Here is a 26,107-nt window from a genome sequence, read left to right on the forward strand (position 1 = left end):
TCCAGTTTCCTTGTTTTTTTAACTTTTTTTAAAAACATGATTTAACCACAGAAACAAGTAAAATGTAATTAATTTTAAATGTATTTATTTCCCTAATAGTACATTTAAACAGAACAATGTTATATTATTACTTTACTAAAGGAAAAAGTGCAACAATGGACAGATCTCAAGAAGATCTTAACACCTCATTAATTTTACTCAAAAATGAAATGACAATTTCCTGCTCAGCTTCTGGAACACAGAGCCATCACTGCCTCTTACCATTAAGGTACGATAATGCAAATATAAGCCTGATCGGCTTCTAGAAATTTTGCCTTTGGAACTTTAAAATTTTTCTTAAAAAAAAAAGTTCTAACCATAAAATTAAATACGGCTTGAATTTCATAAAAATAACAAGTTTCATAATCTATGTACATAGATTACTGAACCACACGAAAATGATCAGCTATTTCACCAAATTTGGATGTTTGAAATGGTGTGACAAAATATGTATATTCATATATATATGTGGAATATATGAAAACACTTTGAGATGTATTTCAAAATGAGAGGCAGTCACCCTTCAGAGTAACTAAATTAGGCATGAAAAGCCCATTAATATGAGTAACAAGAAACAGTCCACTCATGTTAAGATGCCAAGGGGGGGAAAAAAAAGCACCAAGTTTTTTGGAAACAAGTCAGAAATCAAAAGTCACAAGCACAGGCGGCTGTTTAAAATGAAGTCACTTCTCACTGGGCTACTCTAGACAGAGCTCAGTAGGTAACAATAAGGATTTACTTTACAATGGTTAATGATTTCCAGGTGCTTGGCTGGATAAACAAACTAGTTTTAACATAAAGATCCAGAACTGAGCACTTCCAGAAGTTTCTTAGAACTGACACTTTCGACAGTTTTATCCTCCCAAAGGAAGATCTCCCAATCTCCAAGATGACTCTCCAGATTAAACCAGATGACTCAAAACAGAAGATTCCTTTATATTTCTTGCTCTCCGTCAAAAAAATGCTTGGACTGTTTATATACTTTGTAACTTACATCTTCAAGTTCAGTTGCAGCAATAGATGTCACGTATCCAGCAAACCTGCTGTCACTTCCACCATAAATTTCCTGGTCATAATAACCTGTAGAATCAAGGCCCACTCCTTGAGCTTCATCAAGAGCTGCCTTCTTGCCTTGAATTTCTCGAATCTGTGCTTCAATATCTATAAGAAAATTAATAAAATCCTCTTAATCTCATTTTCCAAAGAGCACTCAACACAATGCATTTTTCTACTGAGTATTATCAAAAACTCTTCTAAATACAGAAACTTCAAAATAATCATTCCATAAGGAATTGGAGTAACTATACAAAGTATTGATTTTTAATAAATTTAATACATCTCCACCCAATAGACAATACTTATGCACACAGAGGAGATGCTTACTATTTCACCAACTACAAGTTACTCTCACCTTAAAAATGGGTTACCAAAGTTTATTAAACTACCGCTGAATTCTAACCTTTTCTCGCTTGAAAAAATAATACTGTTAATGTTGATTAAGGGACCAAGAACAACACTCAAGATTATTTAAACTCAACACTACCAGAAAGGTAAAAACAGCACTGCGGAGAGTGGTTCGCAAACCTAAACGTGCAACAGATCATCTACAGGTTCTGATTTTGTTAGAATGCAGTAGGCCTATATCATATCAGACCCAAGTTTCTGCATTCCTAACAAGCTCCTAGGTGATGTCCTAAACATCTTCAACAGCAAAACAATAAAGGATAAAGTCTAAATTCTTAAGCATGTAATACAGAGCCCTACAGTTTGGCTGCAACCACCATCACATTAGATTTATAATTAAGAGTCTGAGCTTTAGACTCAAAATGTATGCCTTCAAAGGCTCTTTCTCTGCTAATTAATACGTTATTTAACCTATGTATCTCAGTTTCCTACAACATAAAGTTTTGTTTTAAGGATTGAAAGACATAATGAGCATGAAACACTTAAGCATTCAATGAATGAATTAACTCTTGCCATGTCTCACTCCCCAAACACCGTGTCTAGCCATAGGTGTGACATTCAGAAGATGCACATGGTTGACTTCCCTGGCGGCGCAGTGGTTAAGAATCTGCCTGCAATGCAGGGGACACGGGTTCGACCTCTGGTCCGGGAAGATCCCACATGCCGCGGAGCAACTAAGCCCGTGAGCCACGACTACTGAGCCTGAGCTCTAGAGCCCGGGAGCCACAACTACTGAGCCCGTGTGCTGCAACTGCTGAAGCCCGCACGCCTAGAGCCCATGTGCTGCAACAAAAGAAGCCACCCCAACGAGAAGCCTGCACACTGCAACGAAGAATAGGCCCCGCTCGCCGCAACTAGAGAAAGCCCATGCACAGCAATGAAGACCCAAAGCAGCCAGAAAAAAAAAAAAAGATGCAAATGTGGTGAATGAAGTATCAACTCTTAACTGCTTTTTCAATTTTTAATTTTTCAAGACTGAAAAAAATTAAAGCAGTACAATGAACACCCACATACTCTTCACTTACATTCCTCAACTGTTTATGTACATAAGACATAAAGCAAATACATGTGTGTGTACATGCAACTTTTCTAAACCATTTAAAACCCCTAATATTTCAGCATGTACTTCCAGATCTAGAACATTCTCCTACATAACCACAATAGTATTAACATGCTCAAGAAATTAAACCTAGATATGACATCATCTAAAATACAATCCAGTTTCATATCTCCCCAATGGTCCTAGTAATATCCTTCATAGATGGTCCCTTCTTTGATCCATGATCCTATCACGAACCACACATTGCATTTAGTTGTCATGTCTCTTCAGTCTCCTTTGAATACAGACTAGTCTTCCAACCTTTTTTTAAGTCTTTCCAGACAACAGATAACTTTAAATTACAAACTAATGTTTCATTTTAATAATATAAATAACATATACATGTGTAAAGAAAAAGAGTTTCTACTGCCAGTGATCTGTTGCCTAACAAACAGATGTTTCAATTTGTGCTAGCTCATTACCTTCAACTGAATTAAGTCATTTAAAAAGCTTTTAAAAGCTCATTTACTAGTTTGCAAGGACCAAAAGGAAAAAATCCAAGTGGCACAAATGCCCAACCCTCCCCCAGCTAAGGGAGAAAACCTTCTCTAGTTCCTCAAGATAGGGTGTGGTTTAAAGTAGAAAAGGTAATAACATTATCTAGTCTGAGGCACAGCTTGTGGGAGCAAGTCTCAGAAACTCAATATAATGCAATAGGGTTAATACTGAAATTAGCAGTCCCAGTTTGTAAACACATCTCGAAATTTTTATAGTGTGTCACAGCACCGCCATCACCACGCATTTTTCCTGCATTTCTCCCCTCAAAACTGTTACAGCAGCCCAGGCAGCCAGGGGCCTCCACCACGATTAATCACAAACAGAAATATCATTTGAGCTGGGTGATTCATTTTATTCTCTCTACTGTTGCTTCTGTTTTAAGTATTTACATACATACACACACACACACACACACATATATATATATATATATATATATATATATATATATATATATATATATATATATATAAGTTTTAACCCATATTTGCTCCCTTCCCTCACCCGCTAGGAACACTTTTTCCCCTGGTATAATACAAAGAAACCTCTCAGGGATTAGTAGATTGGCTAAAGGGTGAGTGGAGATCTACCCTTCATTTTTTCCTTTTTTGAGCATTTCCATTTCAGCAATGTTTGAGGCTTTTTTTTTTTTTTCCAACCACTAGGTACATGTATCACTTTTAAGTAAATAGGTTCTTTTAAAGAACCACAAATGCTACCGCCATCAGGATCCAGGCAAGAAACATAAACGGGTCAATCAGGCCAGCCAAATAGTATGCAATCTCCCCTCTACAGCATCAGTGTGGTCTACTGACCACTTACATCGAAATCACCTGGGGCACCTGTTACAAGGACAGACTCCTAAGCCTCAGACACACTAACTCAGAACCTCCAATGTATGAGCCCAGGCTTCCACATTATTAATAAACCCCCCAGGAAACTCATACCTAGCCCATCATCCCTCCATTTCCAGCCCCAGCCCACTCTCACCAAAATCACCAATTTTATACTTTCTTCTAGGTCATATACAACTAAAAAACCAGAAAGGGGCACTGTTTCATGAAAATTGCATCCCATCACACCTATCATTGTGCAGCATGCTGCCCCCCCAACACATCACAGTTTGATTTTCCTTCTAAAGAACTTTTCCATTATAAGTTTTCACCAGCTATTATCCTTTATTTGGATAATATATTTATTCAGAAACTACTTTCATCTACTGCATTTTACCCACTGATTTTATGTCCTTACTGATCAGCAACAGTTTTCTTACAAAGGTACACAAACATTGAATTAGCATTTGTATAAAGCCTATATGGACTGTGACTGGATACTTACAGAATCAAAATTTAGCAACAAAATTACCTGCCTCAAGGTCTCCTGGGGCTAGGCAGCTGTTCATAGTTAAATTCTGAGGGCGGGGTTCATTACTAAATTTCAACAGGTTATGTATGTAGTTCAACCAGTTACCATTTCTGTATCTTTATCTGTATGGATTAAAGTCCAAAAAGCTAGTGGATTTTGTTTTGCATTGTAAACTGCAGCACATTTACAAAAATTGTGTTATCCACAAAATTACAATAGATGCCACAAAACTCAGCAGTTATACAAGTGACAGAATTAAAAACTAGAAAACCCTGTAATTATTTCTTAATAAAACTTGTGCCAAAATACCAAACATAGTACAATCAAATAGTTATGAGCAAATGTATCAATACGTTCATAAATAAGGTAACTTTGTTTTGTTTCCAAAATAAATAAAATTTGTGGAATACAGCAAAATATTAAGAATTGGTAAAGCTGGGCAATGGGTTACACTATGTTCCTAACATTTTTTCCTACACTTCCCTGTATTATATTTCATAATAAAAATATAACTTTCAATCCGTAAAAGTCATTAAAAGTAATTTTTCTAATTTTTCTCCCCAGCAAGGGTTTATAAAAAACTGGGAAAGAGAAAAAAGTTGTCTTTAACTCCTTACTTTCAAAGCTAACACTAAATTACAGCTACTGGTATGCAGGTATTCCTGTACTTTCTTAAAATACGAACTAAAAATAATCAAATAGATAATTTCTGACAGCAAACGATGAACGCATAAGACTTGTTACCAAGTATGAAAAAAAAATGAGGTAGAATATATTCAAAAGAATAACCAGAGGTCTAAAATATTAAATAAAAGACTTGGACTTCCCTGGTGGCACAGTGGTTAAGAATCCCCCTGCCAGTGCAGGGGACAGGGGTTCGAGCCCTGGTCCGGGAAGACCCCACGTGCCACGGAGCAACTAAGCCCGTGAGCCACAACTACTGAGCCTGCGCTCTAAAGCCTGCGAGCCACAACTACTGAGCCCGAGTACCCAGAGCTCGTGCTCCGCAACAAGAGAAGCCACCCAACAAGAGAAGCCACCGCACTGAGAAGCCCGTGCACCACAACAAAGAGTAGCCCCCACTTGCTGCAACTAGAGAAAGACCACACACAGCAACGAAGACCCAACACAGCCAAAAAGAAAAAAAAAAAAATTTAAATAAAAGACTTGAGACAAAGAAGGAAACGTTTATGCTAATCTCTTTCTGTTCCCACCTAATCCCTTTCCAATTTAGAATCTCTGTAATTCAAGACATTCATATGCGAAAATAAAGAAAAATGAACACTGTCTGCTAGACACCAGAGACTAGGACCTCCTAGTGGCCACACATATGATTGCCAAGAGCTGGCACTCTAATCCACCCAAACCCATAAATATTCCAGTCTTCATGTTGTGCGCATCAAGTTTGTGCTTTTTAATTACCAAGTAGCATTCCATTGTACTACAGCGTGTTTACCCATTCTCTATGGGGCATTCAACTTGTTTGAGTTTGTAGAGGCTGCTATAAACATCAGTGTACAGGTTTTTGTGTGAACACAGGTTTTAATACCACTTGGGTAAATACCTATGAGCAGGATTGCTGGGTCTTATAACAAGTATTTGTTTCATTTTATCACAAACTCCTGGTTTACTTAAGCAAGTTTAAGGACAGAGGAGAATTGAATTATTCTGTACAACATAAGAATTTTGAGAAATGAAATGGAGGAGAGAAGTTAAGAGAACAAGTAAAATGAAGAAAAGCTGGGTAAGTGAAATTATAAAATTCTACAATTTTATAGTGTTAAAGAAAGGGTAACAGAAGGTAGAAACATCTAATACGGATTTCTAAATTATCTGATTATCTGAATGAACGCTTCACTTCTGTTCTCCACCCAACCCTGCCCCCATCTTCAGTAAAGTCTACTGAGGGGGAAGGAGGCTTCTATGGTAGGACTCTTTGTTACTAATGCTGAACACTTAAAAAGAAAGCAGGGATTCCTTATCTTGACAGCAGATTTGGAATCCTAAAATTAAAATTATGCGTAGTCCTTCAAATCCCCAGAATTGGTATAGTCTGGAAGTGGTTTAAAAAAAAGGCCTTAGACGAGAAATCAAAGTACTAGTTAAGTATTAGACTTGTATTTACCAAAGAGCCTCACTAAAGGAGGATCCTTGAGGGTAAAGTGTCAAAAATGGGGTTTTTCTTAAGTTGGTATTCCTATTTTAAGGCATGTCTATCACTGGGAGTCCAAAAAAAAAAAAAAAGACACACACACAAAACTATTTCAGGTAGCACTTAAGCTTATTAGAAAATTTTGAGAGTATATTCATTGCCATTAAAATTATAGTGGGAGGGGCACCCGAGTTTGCAAGTCCTTTGTTAGATCTCCTTGCCATGGCTAGTCCAACCTAAACCTGAAGTATGATTTCAGAACTGTGCTCACTTCAAAACCCAATAATATTCTTGGAGCTTCCCTTGCTTGTGGGCCTACTGACACCTTGACTGCAGCAGTAGTGGTGGGAGAGTCTAAGAGAAAGTTGTGAGTGTTTTTATTGCCATCTTCTCTTTTCCCTCTAGACTGTGGGAAACTCTACAGGACAAAGATACTGCAACAAATTAATTGCAAGGAAAAACAAAAAGAGATGGAGGAACAAAGATTTAAGACTAATCACAATGTATGAACTTTATTTGGAACTTGATTCCCAACACTGATGGATATTTTATTACATTAATTTTAGGTGCAATAATGGTATTTTTTTTTCTTATTTGGCCACGCCACACAGCTTGTAGGATCTCAGTTCCCCGACCAGGGACTGAACCTGGGCCACGGCAGTGAAAGCACCGACTTTTAACCACTAGACCACCAGGGAACTCCCAACAATGGTATTTTTTAAAGTCCTTACATTTTAGAGATACACACTGAAAAATGTATGGATAAAATGATACATCTTGGATTTGCTTCAAAATAATGAGAAAGGTGGAAGAGACCAGTGAAGAGATTAAACAAAAGTGGCCTTGCCTTTACAACTGTTCAAGCTAGATGATTAGATGATGGGCACAACGTGGGGGTTCATTTCACTATTCTATTTTTGTATGTTTTCAATTTTCAATAAAAAGTTAAAAATTTTTAGAAGCATAGTTTTAAGTTTCTCCCTTTTTCCTCATTCTTGGTTCTTCTTTCTTCTAACCCTTTGAAACCACACCCTCTGACCCCATGCAACAGAAAATAAAAGCTCTCTCTTCTCTGAAATGGAGTCCTCTGCTACACATAAACAGATTTTAGTTCTTTTACGAAATATCTTTAATTTTAAAAGTTCCAATTCTTTTTCTTTGTCATATTCTTTTTTTCCAGCTTTACTGATCTTGCAAATGATGGTAACGTAAAATCTTCTAAATGTTAATACACATATTTTAAAAAGTAAATTTGCTCCAATGATCTACAAAAAATGTTATTATTCAATTGAAACTCCTCTTTTTGGAGAGGAATTCTGATCCTAGGAATATTTTCAACTATCAGAGAACAAACCCTTCCCTAGGAGATAGAAGTTAATTAACAGTGTGAGTTAATGAATAAATTTATGAACTGGCCCGTTTGAAATCTCAATTCATGCAATAAATAGATTTCCATTTTTCATTTACTTAAAAATTACTGTATTACTTTTATAATCCAAAAAACGTGATAACTTAAAATTTAAAATTATAGACATTTTTCTGACATAAATACATGAAATGTTTTATCTGGGAATTGAGTTTGACATCAAAAGACAGTACTGCTGCAACTAGGGGTCTTTTAAAAGATGGGCAACATCTAACCTACTGTTTGTATTTTAAACTAAGACCTAAATATCAAACTCTGAGATAAACCACCACTGGTCACATCTGATACACCTGTTTAACTGCTCCCCACCAATTCTGTTCTACCGGTTTCCCTTTCTGTGCCTTTTCTTTCTTCTATGTCTCAGACATTGCTAAGTCCAGCTTGTAGCACTTCCTCCTCTTTGATACATCTTTATTCCTCATTTTTAATCTGTATTATTTGCAACGTTCTAATTACTGTTCATTACGAGTTACACAGACACAGCCTTTGGATGTTAATGACTCACTGACACCTTTCAGTCTGGCCCATAAGTGACATCTAATCTCCACCAATCAGAAGCAGGTGGTAAGCAAGGATTTCTCAAATAAGAGACTTCCAAAAGACATCCAGAAAAATAGAAAGTATATTCTGTATACCAACTCTCAATCCTTTCCTTCAACAAAACCCCACTAGCACAACTAAATATAATGGTAAATTATTTTACTAAACACTACAGATAACAGTTCCTAAATAATTAATTCCTAACTAATATCAACGAAATTCTTAATTCTACAGAAAAAAATTTTTTCAAAATCTTTAAGCAATTTTTTTTCCTTTTTATTTTGACTATTCATCCTATTTTGACATTCATCCTGAGTATCTACAAAACCAAAACAATAACTATTCTGGACACAGGAAAATAAAAATCTCAGAAGATGCAGAGTAACAAAATGATTATTCCAAGCCATTCTGCAAGCAGAGACTAAGGGAGAAAACTTTTTCAACCTTGTGATGCCCCCCAAAATCCATTCAAGGGATAGTGGCAAAACAAGCCAATATATGGGATTTTTGGATAATCCATCTATTTTCCTTCCCAACAGAAAAGTGTGTATTCCCTCACGGGCCAAAATCACCAACAGCTGAAGAACTGCTGGATGGCAAGATTATGCACATTAATAACTGCATACACTTGACACAATTTAACATGCAGAAAGGGATTATATTCGACTCGAGTAAGTCCAGCTTTTTTTATATTTCAACACTGGAAAGCATAAGCCACACAGACCCAAGATAAAAAAATAATTGGGTTGGTTAAAGAGGATGTTAAGGCTTGATCCTAACAGAAATATTTGAAAGGAATATGACAACAAGAAAAAAAAAGTTATCAGTTTGGTTCAATGATGGAAGTAATAGTCTGTGAAAAGAACCACATTGGAAGGTACAACAATAACCTACTTCAGTTTGAATACAATATTACTTACTTCACAAGACTCAATTACAAAGTACTGATGCAGCCATTACTTTAACAATAAATTATAAGATACAACAAAGAAATGTCTTTACCAACAACATTATTTAGGATGAAAAGATTATATAATCTTTATTTAAAAAGGCAACATAATAGACAACTCTAAGACAAAAATTAAAGTATTACACATTTTAAAAAGTTTCTCCAGGGAGTTCTCTGGCACTCCAGTGGTTAGGACTCGGCACTTTTACTGACGTGGCCCGTGTTCAACCCCTGGTACGGTAACTAAGATCCCGCAAGCCGAGCAGCACAGCAAAAAAAAAAAAAGTTGCTCCAGTGAGGTTCACATTCAAGACCTCCTCTCAACTGCTTCAATAGCCTAAAAAGTTGCCCTTACTCCCTTTAGGTCATCCTTCACTCTGCAACCAATGACTTTCCTAAATCACAGAAGTAATCTGTTACCTGGGAGAATGAGGAGGGCACTTTATCCTGTAGATATCTGAAGGCCAAAGTGAAACCTAGCTCAGCGTCCAAAGCTTTCCCTAATCTGATGCTAACCTAACATTTCTTCCTCTGAGCTCAGGAGGTTCCCAAAATATAAGTCCTACTTCCCACCTATCTTAGCCAAACAGATGTATCCAAACCTACCCAATCGTTCAAGTTTGTGTCCCCTTTCTATGACACCCTGAATACTTACAGTATAAATTAATCTCTCAATAAGTGTTGATAAAATATTCAGCACTCATCACGCACGAGGTACTGTCGATACCAAAGTACACTTTCTGTACACAACTGCAAAGTGGAAGAGAAAACCTTAACACAATATAATATTCTAAGTAATAACGATTTATAGAGTGCTGTAGTAGCAGCACAAAAAACAAACACCAAGAAACTAATTCTGCTCCAGGTTATCAGAGATGGCTTAACAAGTGAAAACAGAGATGGACCTTGAAGGACTAGCGTTCACCAGGAAAATGTCATGAGGAAGCAGCAAGAAATTATGTAACATTCATCACTAACATTCATCCCACTGTATTATACTCCTAAGTGATGGACAGTATCTTGTATACAGACGGTATTTAGATATGAAACTGAATGCTCCAATACTTTCTTTATGGCCTCAGCTTATTCATATTGATAGGAAGCATAATCCCAAATAAGAGAGCAATTTTGGTAAATGAATTGCAATCCTCTGTAGACCAAAACTTTCAACTGGGTTTCTAAAACGCAGGAAAACTAATCATAACTTTGATTTTCCTATCCAAAAGTATCTTATGATAAAGATACCAATAAACAAATAATCAAAGCCACAAAATGCCCCAAATAAATAATCTACTCCTGAATAAACGAGAATAGCCAACACCTTTACTTTTTCTAATTATTTTGCAAAGAGTATGTTTGAGATAGTCTAAAGACAGAAATGCCTAAAAAACACTTAGGGGTTAAAACAGTGTTTAAATCCCAAATACCTAACAAGAATAATAAAAATATTAAAGTTATTGCCACTTCATTAGCCTGTTTCGTAAGTTGCAGAAAGCTAGACTTCAGTTCCCATGGGTGATACAATTATTAATAGCCCCAACCAACATTTCCAGATGCATCTACTTTTTCCCTCCTTGCACTCTCTTTTCCTGCTACAGCCAACCACTCAAACACATCTTTCACGACTCACTGCCTAGGTACAAGATGGTCTCTCGGGCTCAAATGTCCTCCCCTAATTTAAAACCGATTGATCCTTTTAGACCAGGGACACCTCACCTCCTCTATCAAACAGCCCTAAGTATAAACTAATTACTCCGTTACCCAGGTTCCCAGAACATGTTGCTTACACTTTTTTTAAGCATTCATTTGCCTCATACAAGAATGAAGATGTATACATATCTGTTTCCCCACTAGGCTGTAAAACTTGATGGCCTTAGTCTTTATTACCTCTCACAGACTAACCCCGAGCCAGGAACCTAGATACGATGTGTGAAATAAAAGTGACTCTTGGAAGCTCGTGTTTGATGAAAATTTCAGATTCCAAGTCAGAAATCAAGGAATGCAGCTCCAACTTCCCATGCCTCGTCTTTTCTCAACAGTGACCCTACTTCCTGTCATTTCTGGATACTCCCTGACGGGGGACTCCAGCCTATACCCAACATTTTCCTAATGCATACTCTGTATTCCACAAAACGACGAACTACTTCAAATGCTTTGGCCATTAATGTGCCTTTCTCTCTTCCACCAATAATATGGTGGAAAGAAAAAGACCTTTGCTTTCTTTGGAGGAAGAAAAAGACCCATATTATACTAAAAGTGATCCAGGGAGGGAAAAACTACCAGATTTTATTCCCAAATCATTTCGAACAACAACAAAAAAAAACCAAGATAAGTATCTTGGACGCCTGAAGACCTGAAGATTAACCAAGGTTAAGAGTAATGGGCCTCAGTTTGACCAAACTCGACTGAAGGCTGCCCGGAAAGCGGCTGCCGTATTTCACTGCTTTTCTGACTCTCCCATGCACAAACTATGCCAACGACAGTTCCGAGAGGCGAGAAAGACTTTGTTCCCACGCGCTCTTCCCCGCTCCCCTGCCCAGGAAGCTTCCTTAGCGAGCCGTTTAAACGAGGCCGCCGGGTCAAAGAAAAAAAGCAACGCTGAAGCAGCAGCCCCCGAACACGGAACAAAGCGCCTGCCAGGGGTGTACGAGTAGGACGCCATTACGCGGGGCAGTGGCCTGCGCCGCTGGCGCCGAGCAGACGACCCGGGCCCCGAAGCGCGGGCTCGGGCCCCCAGAAAAGGAACCACAGGACGAGGCAAAGACCTAGGAAGACAAAGTCTTAGCAGGTTGGGCAGCGGAGAACCTACGTAACAAGGGAAAGACCGCTTACCTTCGTGGGTCTTCGCGATCTTCGCCATTTTGTCCACTCGAACACACAGACGGAACTGGCGCTCCCAAGAACTTCCGCTCGTCGCCGCTGCCACGGAGAAAAACAGCTGGGGGGCCGCTCTCCACGCAAGCGCCAAGCGGGAGCGCGCTCCGTCGATGACACGTGACAGAGCGGCCACCTAGATAGAACAGAGGGGTGCATTGTGGGTGGAGGGAGGAGCCAGGGTTGGGCCCGGACGCGGTTTTCCCGGTAAACCAGAAAAGGGCTAGGTGAGCCTTAGTGCTTTAAAGTGAGTAACTCTGACCTGCAGTAAAGTGGATTACACCGGGGTACACCAGGGCAGTTAAAAACAGCCACTGAAAGAAACATTACGGTTTCAGGGCTGGAAGAAGCCTCAGGCCTTCAATCCCCTTCCTCCAAATTCACCGGACCGGCGTTCTGGAGCCAGACAAAAGCTTTCTTTAGCATGTCTCAGCCGTTGCAGTGCTTAGTTACAGAAACAGTTACAACAGTCTCAACCCTCGCGCTGTAATTCAAGGTCATTTTTCTTTCTTTCTAAATACCATTTGGATAGGAGTTTCGTCTACAATATACGTTCCCAAACACTATTGAAATTCACATAAAGTGGGTAAATTGATGCTAATCCCATAAATCCCATAAAGTGGATAAACTGTGGCTAATCCATTTAAGAAATGAGAGAAAAAACTAGGGCGGGGGGTATATATAAATTGTGCAATATCACAGTTATTAAGTTACACAGCAGGAACTATGCCAGTCTTTTAAAGCCTTTTTAAACTTTTTTAGTTCTTAGAAAAGCCCTGATCGTCAGCATTAACACTAATGAAATGCCTCTCTTAATCCTAAACGTCATTCCTAAATCAGGAATTTTTAAAAGATAAAAATACAGCGGTGGGGTGGATAGGGAGGGTGGGAGGGGGACGTAAGAGGGAGGGGATATGGGGATATATGTATATGTATAGCTGATTCACTTTGTTATACAGCAGAAACTAAAACACCATTGTAAAGCAATTATATTCCAATAAAGATGTGAAAATAAATAAATAAAATATATGCTAAAAAAATACAGCGGTCTTTTTTCTTCTAAGCATCAGCTATACGAGCATAAGCTTGTATTGTCACACTGGCCTTGGACTCTGAAGAACAAACGAACTTAAGAGGGAAGTTGGTACTGGAAGCAGCCTTGTAAAGCAGGTAAGGGTCAGGTTATAGCTATCACAAAGAAAAGAGTTTACCTTGCTGTGTGACTGACTCAATACAAATATATAGTAGAAACTTTAGTAACAAAAAAGTGAGATGTTTTTTATTAGCATCAATGAGAAAATCAATTTGATGGGTTAAAGTTTTCATTTGTTTGATTTAATTGTTTTAATTTAGGTTAAACAGTAGCCGGAGGAAGAAGGGGATGAGATAAGAGAGGAACATGTAGATTATTATGCTTATTGTTGATAAATTCTAGTTCTTGGATTGTCAGAGGGTCCACAGACATTCCTTAAATGGTTTATAACCTACACATAGATTACGTGTATTCTTTTATAGATACAAAATAGCATATTTTAAAATAATAAAAGAAAATGAGAAATAATGAATTAGAAAAGGGTGTTATATGTCCATCAGTAACCAACAAACTAAAAGAATTCATCCATGTTGGCAAAAAGATTGCAAGTATGTTGCATTTCTTGATTCATGATTTTTTATCTTAAATTCGTTTATACAAGACAATCACAGTCACGTAAAAATATATGAAAAGGAAATTCACCAAAATGTTAATAGTGGATATTTGTGAATGATGGAATTTTGAGTGTTTTTTTTCTTTATAATTTTTAGTATTTTCCAGATACTCCGCTATGAGCATGTATTATCTTTATAAACAGAAAAAAATAAATGAAATGAAAGCATTTGTAACACTATGCTTTGTCACATGTCCTTTGTCTTTACAAGATAAAAGCTGTGCCTGCTGGCCACTTTGTATTCTGTGCATATTTCTCTAGGTTCCTAGGTATTAAGTTACTTTTGTAGGGCAAGGACATATATTGGGTAGTGAGATATAAGAGACTTTGCCAAAGATCAAGTGAGACTCCCTTCTCTTAATCTTCTAAAAGATGAATTGTCTTTAATAAAACAGTGACTTGGATTTTTACACAGTAAGACACAAGGGTTTTTTAGTAAGTACCCTTTACTTTCCATTTCCAATATTAATAAATGATAATCAGATATTATTTAAAATGGATTTCCTACCCTTTTCTGGTGAGGTTTTTTAATTTCAAAAGTCAGAAGGGGTGATCTCCCCTCCCTTTTATAACCTAAACCATTGAGAGTGATGACACCCAATTAAAAGGAAAGTCCATTCCTTTTCTTATCAAGGACACTTGAAGGCTTGCTTTTCCTAATCTCAAAAAAATATTGGACTTCCCTGGTGGCGCAGTGGTTAAGAATCCACCTGCCAATGCAGGGGACATGGGTTCGATCCCTGGTCTGGGAAGATCCCACATGCCACGGAGCAACTAAGCCCATGCACCACAACTACTGAGCCTGCTCTCTAGAGCCCACGAGCCACAACTACTGAAGCCTGCGCGTCTACAGCCCCTGCTCCTCAACAAAGAGAAGGCTGCGCACCGCATCGAAGAGTAGCCCCTGCTCGCCACAAGTAGAGAAAGCCCACGCACAGCAACAAAGACCCAACGCAGCCAAAAATAAATAAATTTATTTTTTAAAAATACTGCAAAGTAGCAAGTATGCATAATTTTTCTAGACAAAAACCAAGATATAATTTTTCAGAATGTTAAGTGCTAGCTGTAACTGCACAAATTACCTTTGGAGATAAAGCTATAAAGGCCTGGAAGCTCCATGCTATCGGAAAACCAGTGACAATTTATCAAGCCCATCTTTTCAGAGATAAAGGGACTGTCACAGGATAAATGGACCAAAATCTTGATGTGTAATGTTGACCTTTCCAGAAATCTCCTATATCAGAGGGACATCAGACTCTATCTACCCTAGGCCAAAAATCTACTTCCATCTGCCTTTCAGTTATGTCTAAACTTCCAAAACTATAGTTTTATTTCTGAATATGCTAAGTTCTGAATATGCCAGTCAATGTGCCTGTCATGCCTGACTTTCCCTTCTAGCTTCAACTGACCTGACCAAACTCTCTATTTAGGGGAACAGCACTGGGTTGTTCTGAAGGGACAGGCACCTGGCCAGCTACCTAGAACCTGGCCTGGAATACAGTATGTACACCCTGTCCATAAACAAAGGAAATCATTGGCTAAGCCAAGATTCCTTCTCCTGGAAATTTTAACTTGAAGTATGAAATGAACTTGCCAGTTGCTATTGAAACAGAAAGAATCAGAGGAAATTGTCACCTCCTCTGAAGAATCATGAACTCCTATTGCTTGAGTCCCCACCACTACCTTGAATCCAGAATCACCTCCAGCTCCAAGCTTCCAAAGGCACATTCTTTAAATAATACTGCTCTTCTTGAACTAGCTTGGGTGATTTCTCTTCCTTTCAGCTTTACCAGGCCTAACTAGAACAGAAGAGCATATATTAACATATGTGTGAATTCATTAACCAGCTTCTTTTTCTAGCTAAAAGTCAGCTGAGAGCTGTCTTTGATTCATAGTGGTGAAATACCTAGATTCAGAGCACACATGAGTCAAGTAGGTGTTCCAGATAGCTAAGAGGATTGTGTCTCAGAAGCATCAGATACCTAGAATGCTGTGATGGTCTTCTAATGTGTCAACTTGACTAAGCTACAGTCCCCAGTTATTTGTACAAATACTAACATAGGTGTTGCTATGAAGGCCTTGTGGATATGCTTTAAGTCCATAATAACTGACTTTAAGTAAAGGAGATTGTCCTAGATAATCTGGGTGGGTCTAATTCAATCGGTTGAAAGGTCTTGAGAGCAGAACTGAGGCTTCCCTGAATAAGAAAATTCCATCCGTGGACGGCAACTTCAGCCTATGCCAGAGAGTTCCAGCCTGACCTTACTAATAGCCTGCCCTATAGATTTTGGACTTGCTTATTAGCCAGTGCCCACAATCGTGTAAACCAATTCCTTGCAATAAATGTCTTAATATGTATCTCCTACTGGTCTGTTTATCCAGTTGAACCCTCATTAAAACAAATGCTAAAGGTAAATTTCACCATTCATTTATTCAAAAAATATTTGAAGACCTATCAATAAATATTCAGCAAGAACCCATCATATATCAGACATTACTTTAGATGCTGGGAATACAATGTTGAACAAGATACTGTCCTCACTGGGACTTCCCTGGTGCTCCAGTGGTTAAGACTCCGCACTTCCAGTGCTTCCACTGCAGAGGGCGCGGGTTCCATCCCTAGTGGGGGACTAGAATCCCACACGCCACACAGCGCGGCTAAATAAATAAATAAAAAGCTACTCTCCTCACAGAGATCAGATTCTTTGAGGGAGAGATTAAAAATCTATGTGTGTTTATATAATTTCAGGTACTATCAAGTGCTATGAAGAAAAATAAGGCAAAGTAAGGGGAGAGTGGGCAGGATGGCAGGATAGACAGAAAAGGCAAGATGTCTGAGAGGATGACATCCGAGCAGATACCTAAATGAAGTATGGGAATGAGGACCTGGGGAAAGAGTATGCCAGACGTAGCAAGTGCCAATGTTCCAAGGTGAGAGTGAACTTGGGGTGTTCCAAGAACAGCAAGAAGGCTGGTGTGTCTACAGTGGAGTAAGGGGGAGAAGAGTAGCATGAGATGAGGCCAGGTACCTGTGGTACCTGGCAGTACTACATTGTTGAATGGTTAAATTAATATTGAATGAAGGAATCTGCCAAACTTTCCTGTTCTGTACTGTCTCTGCTAGCTTACAAAGAGACCTGCCACATAATTTTTGCTACTGGATTCTCAATGATAGAGGTACCATACAAGGGCAGGAAACACTGTCACTAATGACTCAGCTTAGGATGGCTGTTTTCACTAGCTGAACTAAGAAACTGGCTGAGGGTGAAGGAAGGTGGGAGGTCAGGACCAGAGAAACAGGATTTGTGAAAGAGGGTAAGGGATGTTGGACAGACTAGGGTCCTTAGGTCAATGACAGGTGATCTGTTGTAGGCAGGTACCAGAGTCAACCTAGATATGTTGGCAGTAATAACAACAATAGTAGTACAAAGCTGGCAGTTCTTGATGTCACCCAAAACCCAAAGAGACCTACTAGGCAGAGTATTCTTTCCTAGTGATGGGAGGTACAAGATGCAATAGTTTGTCCTTTACTTTGGAGGGGATGTCCAGGCATGCCCCAGGCCACTACGCCCCTAACACAGTGGTTCTCAACTGCGAGTGATTTTGTCTTCCAGGGATACTTGTCAATGTCTACAGGTATTTTTGGTTGTCACAACCTAATCCTCTTTTCCTAGAAGGTCCTCCTTCCTGTTCCCACCCCCATCTCCTGTACTCTCTTTCACCTGGCTTACTCCTCATCCCATAAAACTGACCCAGTGTCGCCCCACCCAGGAAATCTCACCTGAGGAGTGAGATATAGATAGCATGCTTTGATACTGCCATCCTCCTTAAATACCACAAACACCTCTAACTACTCTAGCCACTTTGTATTATAATTGTTTCTATGTGTCTTTCTCCCTGAACTGGCTTGTAACACCTAAAGCAAGGTAAAGTGAGCAATCACTGGCATCTAGAGCATAGGATACTGCTCAATATCGTAAGTTCCACAGGAAAGCTCCCCACAACAGAACTTTCTGGCCCAGAATGTCAATAGTGCCACCCTGGGAAATCCTGCCCTAAAAATATCACTAACGAAGCAGACCTTAATTTTCATTGGATTTATCTCCTACCCTCTGGAATATATATGTCTTTCCAAGGCCTCCAATGTACCTACCATTTCCTGGTCATTTAGTCTGATTAACATGATTGACACAATGCCATCCATATGATGGATTGATATGATGTTCTGCTGTCCAGGTCCTTTAAGACTATATTATGATAGGGACTTCCCTGGTGGTCCAGTGGTTAAGACTCTGTGCTCCCAATGCAGGGGGCCTGGGTTCGATCCCTGGTCAGGGAACTAGATCCAGCATGCTGCAGCTAAAAGATCCCACATGCCGCAACTAAAGATCCCGCATGCAGCGACTAAATATCCCGCATGCTGCAACTAAAATCCCACATGCTGCAACTAAAGATCCCGCAATCAACAACTAAATATCTCGCACATGGCAATGAAGATCCCGCGTGCTGCAACTAAGACCCGGCACAGCCAAATAAATAAATAAATATTTTTTAAAAAAAGAAAGAAAAACTTTAAAAAAAAAAGGACTATATTTTAATAGAGTTATTATGATAGACCATATTATGGGAGAGTTAACATAATCCAGGAGTAAAACTTAAAATGTATACTCCTGTGCAGTTCAAGAAAATGAATACTGTTTTAAATCCTTATTGTTAGGGATGGAAAACAACTCTTTCATCAAATCAGTACCTGCTTACCATGTACCTGAAGTCACATTAATCTGCTCTAGCTACCACCTCTAGCACAGCAGCTGCAACCGGGGCTACTACTTCGCTGAATTTGTGATAGTTGACTGTTATCCTCCAGGGTCTGTGCAGCCTTTGTAAGGGCCAGACTTCAGTTTAGACATGATGAGGACCACAACCCTTGCATTCTTCAGGTCTTTAAGGCAGTAATCTCTGCCATACTTCCTAGAGTATGATAATGTTTTCTATCTACTATCATGGCAGAGTGTGAGGGAAGCTGTTCATTAGCCTTCCCTACTATGTTCTTATTCCAGGAACCAATACAACAGTTTAGCCAACTTCTAACTATATTCATTCCAATTAAACATTTGGGGAACTTGGGAAACGACACTTGGCACTATGAGCCAGACCTGGGCCCGGACTCCATTTATAACCCTAGATTCCCACTCTAACAGGGACTATTGTGACTCTTTGGGTATCAATGTCAACTTGTACAGGGTCCACAGCACTCAAAACATTTGGTTATTCCACTTTTCCCAATGAACAGTTACCAGAGCAAATGATAGGTGCCTTTGGAGAAGTACGAGGGGATTCATTAACACATACTTACCATAGTGTTACATGGTCCTACTTCCTGGGGACCTAGCTTCTCTTTCAATCAAATGGTCTGACATCAGAGTTCTACATCTGAAAACTAGCTCAGGCATGGAAACTATTAAAGGATCAGTTTTTGAAAAATTTTTACTGGAATAGCTGCCTTCAGCCTCCTGAACATCCAACCTTGATTTCTCTTGGTTGTATAGATTGAGCAACATCCTTGTAGGCTGCCCATCAATCTTGCCTCTAAGGACACCCTGTTGCATTAACAATCTCTGTATCTTTCCCCAGGTCAGGACCCCCAACGCAGCCATTTCGACCTTGTGCTAATTATAATTGTACCCACCTTGCTTCTGAGGGTGAAGCATCACCACTTGGCCTCTATTTTGGGATCCCATCATCCCCATTGCTTTCATGGAGCTAAGCTATGTAACTTTTTCTGCTACTATCACCTGGGGCCTGTAAAGGACAGTCACCATGAGTAACAGTGCTGTGCTGAGCCATATAGCAGTCTGAGGCAAAAGGAAAAATCAGTAATATTGATCCTGTCTTTAAAATTTTGACATTTGTTCATCATGGACTTTTCTGCATTATTTTTTAAACACCATATTAGGGCTTCCCTGGTGGCGCAGTGGTTGCGAATCCGCCTGCCAATGCAGGGGACACGGGTTCGAGCCCTGGTCTGGGAAGATCCCACATGCCGCGGAGCGGCTGGGCCCCATAAGCCGTAACTACTGAGCCTGCGCATATGGAGCCTGTGCTCCGCAACAAGAGAGGCCGCGATAGTGAGAGGCCCGCGCACCGCGATGAAGAGTGGCCCCCACTTGCCGCAACTAGAGAAAGCCCTCACACAGAAACGAAGACCCAACACAGCCATAAATAAATAAATAAATAAATAAAAATTAAAAAAAAAAAAAAGAATATTTTAAACACCATATTAAAATATTATTTATCATGGTTACTGAGATTTTGGGCACCCCCTTAAATTTTGAACCTGAGGCCAGCACCTCACTCACTTCCCCTCAGTCCTGTTCAGTGATGCTGGTGCCCCTTTCACATTTCTTATTGCTTTAGGGAAAGGAGTATCCTCTGAGCCTTCCCGTGGAGCACAGTCATCTAAGTTTTCTAGCCTTAGTGTAGAATACCTACTCTAGCATACCCACCTCTCTGAGCCTTTTGATCCCTTCTTCCACAATCTTCCACAGTAGTTCTGCCATTTCTACACCACTTAATGTGAGCCATCCCAGTAGAGTGTTAGCACTGCCTCCCCTGATCCTTGTCAGCATATTCCGTATCACGGGATAGCACTCCCATATCGATAACTCCTCCCTATCCATTACCTTCTGCTACCCAGCCCTACCCCTTGATCTGAGACCCTCAGAAGTTAGTTCCTTATGTCATCCTCCAGCTCCTGCTGGTACATGTTAGCTAGGTCCTTTGACTCCTTTGAGGTGTCCCTCTCCTCCCTTAGCAGGCCCAGCATTTCCTTGGCCAGGTGATGTATGACTTAACTGCAGTTATTGGTCTGTTGTCCAGGAAGGAAAATTCTTGAGTGGAGCACCTGTCTTCTAATAAGTCAAAGGTTTCTGTATCTTCTTCAAGCAAAGAGGGAGCACTAGCTTTTTCACAGAGAGGATTAGGCCACATCTGTAGGCCCAGAGGATTCAGGGGAACCTAGGATTTCAAGTTGCCTGGTGCACTGACCCAGATGTCCTGATCCTATTTCTCCTGATTGAAATCCTTCCCAATCAGTGCCCTCACTTTGTATAAAAGAAATGCTGAGGCTGAAAATTTTGTCCACTTTTGGAGCTCTGCTTTTTTTTTTTTTATTAGTTTGCAGAAATGGCTGAATTTTTCTCTTTTTCTTTTAATATTTATTTGGTTGCGCTGGGTCTTACTTGCTGCATGCAGCCTCCTTAGTTGTGGCATGTGAACTCTCAGTTGCAGCATGCATGTGGGATCTAGTTCCCTGACCAGGGATTGAACCCGGGCCCCCTGCACTGGGAGCGTGGAGTCTTATCCACTGCGCCACCAAGGGAGTCCCTGGAGTTCTGCCACTCTTAATATTAAGTCCTGGACCTGACCATCAGCCTTTTTTGCTCTCTGGCTGGAGACAAGAGACAATGAGACTCTCCTTATATACTACCAATGATGCCCTCCAGCTTTAACACTTAACAATTTCTTAGTGATTAATCACTCTCAGCCTTTCAGTGTCTGTCTCCCAATATCTCAATAGGAGCTATTAGCGCTTCACCTACCACCAGTAAGAGGGTCCTCATTGCCAGCCAGACTGCAGGTGATCCAGATCTAAAAAATCCCATTTTAGAGTCTCCTTTCTTGGATCACAGGTTGGGTTCCCTATGAAGCAGACTCTGAGATGGAGATTTGCATGCAGAGGGAATCAGAATCAGGCAGAAGCAGCAGCTGAACTGCCACTCAGTTGCAACAAAGGCCTCAATTCTGTGGGGAACTCTGTAGACGTCTTGGCCCTTTAGAGTTGTCCCAAATTGGGGCAAGGGAGTTGAGGCTTTATATTCCCATATCAACATGATTTTGGATGTGAGCTTCCCCGGGCAGAGGGCATGACCTTGGGTGAGGCAGCTTTCTTTTAACAACGAGCAATACCCAGAGAGGGATGCATCAGAGAGCTGTCACCCAAAGAACTTCCAACAGCTCTAGTTATGAGAGGAGAGAGAAAGGAATCTGGGCAGCCTATAGCATCCACTACAAGTAAACAAACGTGTCTTCCATGAGATGACAGTGATGCAGCCAGATAGAGGATGACACTATCCCCTAAGGATATGAACCTCAAAGAAGCTCGGGCTTTCACAAAAAGGTGGATAAATAATGGTCTGAAAGCAGTAGTGAGGAGTGATGGACACAAGGGTCCTGCTCTCTTGACCTTGAAGTACACAGGTAGTGCACAGGTAGTAGATGGGTTGGCAAATGCCCCTTCCCAAAGTTCTCAAAAACCATTTTCTTTCTTGGAATGGTGATTAATTGAAAATAATTTTCAAAATCATTTTTCTTTCTTCATGGCAATTTATCAATAGTTATGCCTCTCCAGGAGTCTCTACATGTGGAAATTGGAGGGGTGAGAACATGCACGTGCTCTCAGTTCTGAAACCTTCTTTCTCTCCCACTAATGCAGTGATTCTCAAACTCTAAGAGCACTCAAGTCCCTGAGGAGTTTCTTTTTTTTTTTTTAAAATATTTATTTATTTATTTATTTTGGCTGCACTGGGTCTTAGTTGCAGCACGCAGCATCTCTGTTGGGGCATGCGAGATCTTTAGTTGCAGCACATGGACTTCTTAGTTGCGGCATGTGGACCTTAGTTGAGGCATGTGGACTTCTTAGTTGGGGCGTGCATGCAGGATCTAGTTCCCCAGCCAAGGATCAAACGCGGGCCCCTTGCATTGGGAGCTTGGAGTCTTAACCCACTGGACCACCAGGGAAGTCCCCCTGAGGAGCTTCTTAAAAGTGTAGGTTGTAAACCCAAATTCCAGAGAGTGATTCAGTGAGTTTGAGGTGAAGCCCAAGAGTTGATAATCTTTACAGGTGGCCTACTACCATGCATTGAGAAACACTGCATATCAAAGCCTCTTTTCTCATCTATATCTGAATTCTGGGAGAAGGCAGACAGAACTCCCATGTTCCATGGTCAGAAGGAGAAATAAATGTACCCAGTGTTCAGCAGCCACCCACCCCCACCCACTTTTAGATAAAATGTGCCTATGGGTGAGAAAGAATGAGCAGCGTCGATATGAGAGAAAAAGCACAGAAGAACTTTACAGGGAGCCAAACTTCAGCCAAGGCAATTGTTCTCAACACCACAGGATGCAACGCCTCCTTTATTCTCCTGAAATAAAAATCAGAGAATATGACCTGATCATTCTGAAATATCAATATAATACCCTAACTGAAATATAAATAAAAGAAAAATGCTTATGATAAAAAGATATATTGAGGAGTAGGAGATTTTATGAATCACAGGTTAGAGGTTCCAAAGGCACAAAGGAAAGGTTTAAGAGTGAAAATCAGGAAAGAGGAAGCACTGAGCTGTATAACAATGAGGCTAAAGGAGAGAATGATTATTAGAGGGACTCTTAGACATTGAGCAAAGATAACAAGCAGAGGTATCTTGCTATTAGGTTGTCAACATAAATGGTCCTGGGAACCCTCAGGTGGGTGGAGCTAAAGCAGGGTTAAATGGACTCTCATGCCACAATCTTCCATGGCAAGGGACAGCAAACTCTGGCCCATTAGTCATATTTGGCTGCCATCTTTTTTTTTATTTTTATATTTGGTGGTAAAATATATATAACATAAAATATACCATTTTAATCATTTTTAAGTATACAATTCAGTGCATTAAGTACATTAAATGCATTTCTACATTAAGTACAAACTACTGTACAACTATCACAACTATATATATCCAAACTTTTTTATCACCCCAAGCAGAAACTCTGTAACTATTAAGCAACAATTTCCCATTCCCCCTTCCCCTGAGTCCCTGGTAATGTCTAATCTTTCTGTCTATACAAACTTGCCTTTTCAAGATATTTCATGTAAGTGGAATCATACAATATTTGTCCTTTTGTGTCTGGCTTATTCCACTTAGCATATTTTTAAGGTTCATCCATGTTGTAGCATATGTCAGAACTTTTTTTTTTAATAGACCGTTATTGGAGTATAATTGCTTCACAATACTGTGTTAGTTTCTGCTGCACAACAAAGTGAATCAGCCATATGCATACATATGTCTCCATATCCTCTGTCTCTTGAGTCTCCCTCCCATCCTCTCTATCCCACCCCTCTAGGTCATCGCAAAGCACCAAGACGATCTCCCTGTGCTATGTTGCTGCTTCCCACCATCCAACTATTTTACATTTGGTAGTGTATACATGTTGATGCTACTATCACTTTGCCCCAGCTTCCCCCTCCCACCTCATGTCCTCAAGTCCATTCTCTATGTCTACCTCTTTATTCCTGCCCTGCAACTAGGTTCATCAGTACCTTTTTTTTTTTTTTTTTAAGATTCCATATATATGTGTTAGCATACGGTATTTGTTTTTCTCCTTCTGACTTACTTCACTCTGTATGACAGACTCTAGGTCCATCCGCCTCACTACAAATAACTCAATTTCGTTTCTTTTTATGGCTGAGTAATATTCCATTGTATATATGTGCCACATCTTCTTTATCCATTCATCTGTGGATGGACATTTAGGTTGGTTCCATGTCTGGCTATTGTAAATAGTGCTGCAATGAACATTGTGGTACATGTCTCTTTTTGAATTATGGTTTTCTCAGGGTATATGCCCAGTAGTGGGATTGCTGGGTCATATGGTAGTTCTATTTTTTAGTTTTTTAAGGAACCTCCATACTGTTTTCCATAGTGGTTGTATCAATTTACATTCCCACTAACAGTGCAGGAGTGTTCCCTTTCACTACACCCTTTACAGCATTTATCGTTTCTAGATTTTTTGATAATGGCCATTCTAACCAGTGTGAGGTGATACCTCACTGTAGTTTTGATTTGCATTTCTCTAATAATTAGTGATGTTGAGCATCTTTTCATGTGCCTCTTGGTCATCTGTATGTCTTCCTTGGTGAAATGTCTATTTAGGTCTTCTGCCCATTTTTTAACTGGATTGTTTGTTTTTTTGATATTGAGATCCATGAGCTGTTTGTATATTTTGGAGATTAATCCTTTGTCTGTTGTTTCATTTGCAAATATTTTCTCTCTCTGAGGGTTGTCTTTTTGTCTTGTTTATGGTTTCCTTTGCTGTGCAAAAGCTTTTAATTTTAATTAAGTCCCATTTGTTTATTTTTGTTTTTATTTACATTACTCTAGGAGGTGGGTCAAAAAAGATCTTGCTGTGGTTTATGTCAAAGAGTGTTTTTCCTGTGTTTTCCTCTAAGAGTTTTATAGTGTCTGGTCTTACATTTAAGTCTTTAATCCATTTGGAGTTTATTTTTGTGTATGGTGTTAGGTAGTGTTCCAATTTCATTCTTTTACACATAGCTGTCCAGTTTCCCCAGTACCACTTATTGAAGAGGTTGTCTTTTCTCCATTGTGTGTTCTTGCCTCCGTTGTTGTACATTAGGTGTCCATATGTGCGTGGGTTTATCTCTGGGCATTCTATCCTGTACCATTGATCTATATTTCTGTTTTTGGCCAGTACCATACTGTCTTGATTACTGTAGCTTTGTGGTATAGTTTGAAGTTGGGGAGCCTGATTCCTCCAACTCCGTTTTTTTTTCTCAAGATTGCTTTGGCTATTCGGGATCTTTTGTGTTTCCATATGAATTGCAAAATTTTTTGTTCTAATTCTGTGAAGAATGCCATTGGTAGTTTGATAGGGATTACATTGAACCTGTAGATTGCTTTGGGTAGTATAGTCATTTTCACAATATTGATTCTTCCAATCCAAGAACATGGAGAACTTCATTCTTTTTAAGGCTGAGAAATGTTTCATTATATATACATATAAAAGTCACATTTTGTTTATCCATTCTTCTCATTCTTCTATTGATCGACATGGGTTATTTCCACCTTTCGGCTATCACAAATAATGCTGCAATGAACACTGTTGTACAAATACCTGCTGAGTCTTTGTTTTCAATTCTTTTGGGTGTATATAC

At 39.6% G+C, this 26,107-nt stretch overlaps 1 protein-coding gene across 2 annotated transcripts in view; it reads right to left on the reverse strand.

The window, feature by feature from the left end:
• The window catches only part of SF3B1 (splicing factor 3b subunit 1), a 36,215-nt gene extending 23,751 nt beyond the window's left edge, over positions 1-12,464 (reverse strand). For both annotated transcript variants that reach the window (XM_061185955.1, XM_061185971.1), the window contains exons 1-2: positions 12,365-12,464; positions 1,034-1,200 (exon numbers count right to left, since the gene is read on the reverse strand). In XM_061185955.1, the coding sequence (XP_061041938.1) occupies positions 1,034-1,200; positions 12,365-12,392 (195 nt within the window). In that variant the 5' untranslated portion in view covers positions 12,393-12,464. The remainder of the gene's footprint in view (positions 1-1,033; positions 1,201-12,364) is intronic.
• Positions 12,465-26,107: the final 13,643 nt, after the last annotated feature.

The sequence above is a fragment of the Eubalaena glacialis genome, chromosome 1 (genome assembly GCF_028564815.1).
Source record: "Eubalaena glacialis isolate mEubGla1 chromosome 1, mEubGla1.1.hap2.+ XY, whole genome shotgun sequence".
NCBI lineage: Eukaryota > Metazoa > Chordata > Mammalia > Artiodactyla > Balaenidae > Eubalaena > Eubalaena glacialis.